Genomic DNA, 7,235 nt, shown 5'->3' on the forward strand with positions numbered 1-7,235 from the left:
TTCTACTTGAAAGGACACAAAATAGAAATTTTTAATAAATTGATTTTTAAAAATATTTGTCTGTGCTTCTATGAAGGTTACCAATTTAATTTTAACTAAGAATTTACAAATCGACATGCACTATGACTCCATTTTTTATATACATATATATATAGAGAGAGAGAGAGAGAGAGAGATGCCTATAAAGGAGTTATAGGTGAGGGGACGGGGGTGTTTACTTTCTAAAATATGTTTTCTATAACGAATGTGTTTCTTATATAATTTTTTTAAAGTCACTTTTTAAAAAGTTTCTGAATTAATTTCCTTAAATCTTTAGTTCTGTACTTTTTCCTCCACTAAAACAGTTCTTCGAACCATGTAAACCTGAACCCTGATATTAAATGTGATTAAACTACTCTTTTTAGAAGTACATTTCTTATATCTGAAGAAAAGCACTTTGGATATTGAGGAAGACTTAATGATCCATAATGCAGAGAGTGGGGAAGCAAAAGCGGTTTCTGCTCTTTCCCACCCGCTCTTCTTTTAATTAAGACAAATTTTTCTGTAAATAACTCGTTTCTGTTGGTTTTGAGGAAAGCTTGCGAGGCGAGAAGAACCCCTGACCGGGAAGACGGGAAAGAGGCATTACAAAATGCCATGCCTTCTCTGGAGACCCACCCAGCCCGTCCCCTTTCCCTCCTGGGCTTTGGGTAGCGACCAGCGCGTCACGGGCTTTGAGGAACTGCCATTCCGCTCCGATTCTTCTCAAACTCAGCTGGTACCACCCTCAGCCCGGGAGGTAACGCCTCTGCCTGAGGGCTCCGCATTCCTCCAGCCCGCCCCACCTTTGCTGTGGAATAAGCGGGAACCCCTAAACTAGACAGTTCTCAGCCCTCCCGCAGACTTTCACCAAAAAGTCCAGGACTAAAGGAGGCACAGGGTTACGCTGAAAATCCGCTTGGGCCTCCCTGCTGCTTCTTTTTCGTGAACCACCGGCCGAGCGCAATCGAGGTAATTAGTTGATCCAGGTCCCCAGAGACGCCGGACTCCTCCTCAGCGCTGCCCAGGGGCCCCCAGCTCTTCGTCTTCGGTTCCACTGAGGTTAGCACTGCCTTCCCTGGGACAAGTTGGGACAGAGTCGCATCACGAGCGCAGAGTACTCACGCCCGGAGGCCCTGCCCACTGGCTAGCTCAGCCAATCGCGGCGCGGGCAGGCGATGGGGGCAGGGGCGGCCGGGCCGCAAACCAGGGCCTTAAAGGCAGAGTCAGGCACGACCCGGCCAGAACCTCCAGCCTCGGAGACCTGGGGAGAGCTACGTGCGTCCGTGGAGTGCGCCTGCGCAGCTGCGGCAGCCGCAGGTCAGCGACCTAGTCTGGGGCCGAGGCGGGTCAGGGATGGGGACTGGAGGGAGGGATATCCAGGGACTCGGGTGAGGGGGCAGGCGCGACCCGCAGGAACGACAGCGTCTGCCCGCTGGGAGTTGATGAGGCTGGGTCGGCGCTCCCTCAAGCTTTGGCAGCCTGAGGTGGGGAAGGGGGCAGGGCTATTTGGGAAACCCAGGGCAGAGCTGACGCCACGCGGGGGGCGGTGGAGGTCCTAGGCCGGTCAGCCTCTGGGAGGTGGCAGGCACAAGTTCGGGTCGGTCGCGGCAGTGTGACCCTCGAACTCCGGGCTAAGGGGCCCGTCGCTCCCTGCGCCGCCGTAAACAGCCTCTGGAAGCGACGGGAGTGTGCGAAGGGCTGGGAGCTGGGCAGCAAGTCCCCGGCCTGGCCCCGCCTACAGCGCGGGTGCGGGCTCAAACCAGACGGGTTCTTTGAGCCCCAAGAGTCTGGCCCTGACCGGGCACGAGAACTGGGGGCTCTGGGCGCCGTCGTGCCACGTGATCGCGTGCCCGGTCTGGAGGGCGAGGGAGGGGGTGTGGGCTACACAGGACAAGGGTAGGGAGCGCAGTGTGCACTCTTGCCCACCTTCTCCTGGGAAGGCTTTTTAGAAAGGTTTCAATTTAGGTAGCAGAGATTCGAAGTCATATCTCACCCCCTGCTGTTTATTAGCCAAGAAGAAAGGTGTGAGGTAGCCATCTAACTCTTTGAGATACATGTCTGTCCCTACTTAGGATCAGGCGTCCTGATAAATAAAAGTCTTGGGTCACCTCCATACGTTCAGTAAATAACCTGGACCAACGTTTTCCTAGTTGTTGCCTTAAGATGCCGACACATAAGTTGTGGCAGAAATTCTTATCAAAACCTAAATTATCATTGCACTCATGGTGAAGTCTGTTTCAATTCCTATAGCACTTGTCAGCCTGTTTTTCATTTTGATGGCTGAATCAAATACTTCCACTGTGTTAAGTCTTTGACCTGTTTTTTTCCACCCATATCTTTAGCCTTCTTTCACAGACTTTCCGTAAATATTTGAGAAGATCATTTAAATGATCTTAGTCCACCATAGTGGCTATAACATCCAGGAGAAAGTAGGATGGCTTTTTTAAAGCATTGGCCTCATCAAATACTAATTCTTTTTCTTTCCTAGGTTTTTGAAACATGAATCCTTCACTCTTCCTGACTGCCCTTTGCTTGGGAATAGCCTCAGCTGCTCCAAAACTTGATCAAATGTTAGATGCACACTGGTACCAGTGGAAGGCAACACATGGGAGACTGTATGGCATGGTTGGTAACATCTGAAAATTTCCAGAGGGACCTCACAGACAATGGTCCATGCTGTTGGAGTTTATAGCCGGAGAGTAGTTTCTGGAGTAGTTGTTTTAGCTTTTATCGAGGCAGTAACTTAATGGCACCTATTTCTGAGCACAGCATGGGCATATTTTCCTGTGTCAGAGTTTGGAGAACAGCTCTCAGAAGTATAAAGCCATCCCTGACAACAGTTTTTCTTTTTCTCTGTCTGCAAATCCATTTGGTGAACATGGGTTGGGTTTTAAATAGAAGTAAAAATGACCAGTTATATGTTTGCATCTAGAATGAAGAAGGATGGAGGAGAGCAGTGTGGGAGAAGAATATGAAAATGATTGACTTACACAATCAGGAATACAGCCAAGGGAAACATGGCTTCACCATGGCAATGAATGCCTTTGGTGACATGGTGAGTGTGGCATGAGTTGCTGAACTTTTTGTGCCTCCTCTTTTCTCAGTACTTTAGCAAAATAACTTCTTCAACATTTTATTTACTTTTCCTTGAAGACCAGTGAAGAATTTAGGCAGGTGATGAATGGCTTTCAAAACCAGAAGCACAAAAAGGGGAAAGTGTTCCATGAACCTCTCTTTCTTGAAGTCCCCAAATCTGTGGATTGGACTAAGAAAGGCTATGTAACTCCTGTGAAGAATCAGGTATGACAGTATTCAGATTCAGATTTTCTTAAGAATGTTTAGGTATATGGACTGTTGTTGGTCTTTGTCTTGTAAACTGATGGCTTTTTTATTTTCAGGGTCAGTGTGGTTCTTGTTGGGCTTTTAGTGCCACTGGCGCCCTTGAAGGACAGATGTTCTGGAAAACTGGCAAACTTGTCTCACTGAGTGAGCAGAACCTGGTGGACTGCTCTCGGCCTCAAGGCAATGAGGGTTGCAGTGGTGGCTTAATGGATAATGCCTTCCAGTATGTTAAGGACAATGGAGGCCTGGACACAGAGGAATCCTATCCATATCTTGGAAAGGTAAAAGGAACTCTTTGTCATTACACCTCTGCTTTTGAACACTTTCAGAGATGACAGACATCTTATTCAGCATTCACATTTTAGATGTAAACTGTCAGAACTGTCATTATAAATTATCAGCTGTTGCACAGGTCTCTGATTAGATGGTTAACATAGCTTGTCTTACTTCTATGTAACGTGAAGAATATGTACACCATTCTGCATATAATGCATATTTCTCCATAGTGAAAAATTTCTTATGGCCAGGTAGACCTAAGTGGTCTTACTGAAGAAATATCTACTAATTTTTCCATTTCAAACCAATCAATAGCATTTTGTTGGGCTGCTTTATAACAAAATTGACTTAGAAATTATTAAGCTGCAAACTGCTGCATCTTATGGTCCTATAATTCATGTTCCTCATAAGGTGGATGGTAATAATCAAGTTTCTTTCCCCTTTATCTTTAAAAGGAAACAAATAGCTGTAAGTATAAGCCCGAGTGTTCTGCTGTCAATGACACTGGCTTCGTGGACATCCCTCAGCGGGAGAAGGCCCTTATGAAGGCAGTGGCAACTGTGGGGCCCATCTCTGTTGCTATTGATGCAGGCCATACATCCTTCCAGTTCTATAAATCAGGTAGGTGTTTTTCTTTTATTATAGAAATTCAGGCAGGGAAAAGTGGAAAATATGACCATGATTGACTCTGGTATGGAGTCCTGTTTTCTAGGACTGTAGACTTTTGAGTGTATGCATTTAATAACAATGATGTTTCCATTTGACATTATACTTTAAGCATTTTCTCATGATGACAAACTTCATAAATATTTTTAAATGGTTATGTAACTATTCTTCAATTGTTGGTCCCTTTTTCCAAAAGTCTTTTACTATTGTAGTTAGATCTGTAAAGAACCCTGTGGTTCAAGTTTTTTTTTTCTTTTTTTTTTGCGGTACGCGGGCCTCTCACTGTTGTGGCCTCTCCCGTTGCGGAGCACAGGCTCCGGACGCGCAGGCTCAGCGGCCATGGCTCACGGGCCCAGCCACTCCGCGGCATGTGGGATCTTCCCGGACCGGGCCAGGAACCTGCATCCTCTGCATCGGCAGGCGGACTCTCAACCACTGCGCCACTAGGGAAGCCCAAGTATTTTTTTGTTTTGTGCTGTTTTCTTAGTTGGCATTCAAGGAGTAGAAAGGATTATGCTAATTAATATTAGTAGTTAGTAGTTGAATGCCTAAATCACCTTAACCTTGATAACTAGGTCTTATTATTGGAAATATTTTTTAGGTAGAAAATATATCTAAGATTTTGTTGAATTTTGTTGATTTCTAGTGAGTTAAATTTTTCTTTTTCCTTTTCATCAGCCGTTACTATTTTTGGTCAAATATTTAAGTCTTATTTGGAATTTGTTTATGACATTTCACTGAATTTTGAGATACTTCTCTTAATTGGTTGGTAGCTTGGGTTACTGTCATGTGTCACTTGGAACTCCTCACCCTAACATTGAATTTTACTCTCCCAGGTATTTATTATGATTCAGACTGCAGCAGCAAAGACCTGGATCATGGTGTTTTGGTGGTTGGCTATGGCTTTGAAGGAACAGATTCAAATAACAATAAATTTTGGATTGTCAAGAACAGGTATAAAACTCCAAATGTTATATTTATATTTTAGATTGAAAAGGAAATCCTTATTTGGAAGCAGTATTTGATTCCAGGTCCAAAAAAGCTCAATTTTGAAATCCCAGAAGTCTTTCTCCCACTTAAACACAGAAATACTGATATGTGATTATAAGATTCTGTAGCAAGTTTGTTGGGGTTATTATTATGTATTTGTAACATTGCATTTCTAAATTCTGAAAATATTCTTAATTCAGAAACACATCCAGCCCCAGGGGTTTCATATAAAGGATTTTGCACCTGTAGAGTTGAGGGCTGGTTTCCTTTTTCTGTCTCTAATTTTTGAACAAGGAGTAGTGGGCAGAAACATCTGCCTCTGCTCATTCTTTAAGTCTGAAAGATTGTCCAAGAGTGCAGTGGCCTCTGTGCATCCTTTCTGATAATCATTTGATATCCTGTCATTGCATTCTACTCCCAGCTCTCAGAGGTCTTTGAGGGTTGTGAGGATCAATTTTCACAGCTAAAGTTCTTTAACTGAGGTGAGCCTGAGGAGACAGACTGCTACATTGGAATGTCAGTTCTGCCTCAGTTTCCTATCTTAAAAAGTTAAGATAAGGACCCACAGGAGTCAATATACTTATAAATATATGTAACAGAACTTAGAATAGTACCTGATACATGCTATGCACTATTTTAATTATTAGTTGTTATTATTAATGAAGGTAATGTGTTCTTGATGCTTTGTATAAAATGGAAAACATGTTCTTCTTTCAGTTGGGGTCCAGAATGGGGCTGGAATGGCTACATAAAAATGGCCAAAGACAAGAACAACCATTGTGGAATTGCCACAGCAGCCAGCTATCCCATTGTGTGAGCTGATGGATGGTGATAATAGAGGACTTGAGGACAGCATACCTGGAGGAGTTTTATCTTAAAACTGGCCAAACCCTTATTGTATAAGATAAGATACTGAACCATTGAGGATCCAAGTAGTGATTTGAATTCTGTGACATTTTTATAAGGGTTAGATGTTACCACTACTTTTTTTTGTGTGTGTGTGTGTGTGGGGTACACGGGCCTCTCACTGTTGTGGCCTCTCCTGTTGCGGATTACAGGCTCCGGACGCGCAGGCTCAGCAGCCATGGCTCACGGGCCCAGCCACTCCGCGGCATGTGGGATCTTCCCAGACCGGGGCATGAACCCGTGTCCCCTGCATCGGCAGGGGGACTCTCAACCACTGCGCCACCAGGGAAGCCCCAACCACTACTTTAATTACTGTTATAAATAGCTTTATAATGTTGAAGACTCATTGCTTAACTCTAAGACTTTTGAATTTTCATTTTTTAAAAGGATACATAAAACTTTACCTTTTACAATAAATTTTAATTCAACACATAAAGGTGGAACTTTCTCTTTTTAATGCATTAACTTGTAGTAGTTGGGGTATATAATTGGGCTATAAAGACATAACTGAATGTGCAAATGGTTCATTAGGAGAAAGACACTGGGTGGCTCTGCAGATATTCTAGTTATAAATATGCAGATTTTATGTCAACCATGTTAACCTAGTGTTCCCAAAAGTAAATTTAATGGTTGTGATTAACAAATTTCAGGTGCTTGTTAGTAACTGGAGAAATCTGTTCAAGATCCATAAGAAATGAGGCTGGCCTAGAAAAACAGTCCTCTGGCCTCAGAAGATTGATGAGAGATCACTAGGTCAAACTTGGGCTTAGCTACCTAATCTCTGAATTAAAAAACTCAGAAAGGAACAAAACAGCCCAAGCATATGGTTACACAGATAGTAAATACAAATAACAGTATTTTTGTATATTTAAAAGATGGGAAGGAAATATGCCAAACTTCTGGGTGAATTAGGGACGATTATTTTCTTTAACCTGTTCTGCAGAAACCATGTATTTTTATTAGAAAAAAAATAGTACAAATATACCTACGTTCTGCAAGCTGAAGAAGCACATGTATACGTTTTAAAAAATCTC

At 43.4% G+C, this 7,235-nt stretch overlaps 1 protein-coding gene across 1 annotated transcript; it reads left to right on the plus strand.

Moving 5' to 3' along the window:
• Positions 1 to 1,233: 1,233 nt before the first annotated feature.
• On the plus strand, positions 1,234 to 6,278 carry LOC112410714 (cathepsin L1). Its single transcript, XM_024761423.1, has 8 exons — positions 1,234 to 1,338; positions 2,510 to 2,646; positions 2,954 to 3,076; positions 3,175 to 3,321; positions 3,420 to 3,644; positions 4,095 to 4,260; positions 5,142 to 5,259; positions 6,013 to 6,278. Exons 2-8 carry the CDS (start codon positions 2,521 to 2,523, stop codon positions 6,110 to 6,112), a joined length of 1,005 nt encoding a protein of 334 aa, XP_024617191.1. The 5' UTR covers positions 1,234 to 1,338; positions 2,510 to 2,520; the 3' UTR covers positions 6,113 to 6,278.
• The last annotated feature ends 957 nt before the right edge of the window (positions 6,279 to 7,235 follow it).

Source organism: Neophocaena asiaeorientalis, unplaced genomic scaffold (assembly GCF_003031525.2).
Source record: "Neophocaena asiaeorientalis asiaeorientalis breed wild unplaced genomic scaffold, Neophocaena_asiaeorientalis_V1.1 scaffold247, whole genome shotgun sequence".
NCBI lineage: Eukaryota > Metazoa > Chordata > Mammalia > Artiodactyla > Phocoenidae > Neophocaena > Neophocaena asiaeorientalis.

Excerpts from the sequence above, each read along its gene's own strand:
- LOC112410714 (XM_024761423.1), top strand. The coding sequence starts at position 2,521 with ATGAATCCTTCACTCTTCCTGACTGCCCTTTGCTTGGGAATAGCCTCA. Across the intron at positions 3,322-3,419 it reads TAACTCCTGTGAAGAATCAG|GGTCAGTGTGGTTCTTGTTG; the intron begins GTATGACAGTAT and ends TTTTATTTTCAG. Across the intron at positions 4,261-5,141 it reads CTTCCAGTTCTATAAATCAG|GTATTTATTATGATTCAGAC; the intron begins GTAGGTGTTTTT and ends TTACTCTCCCAG.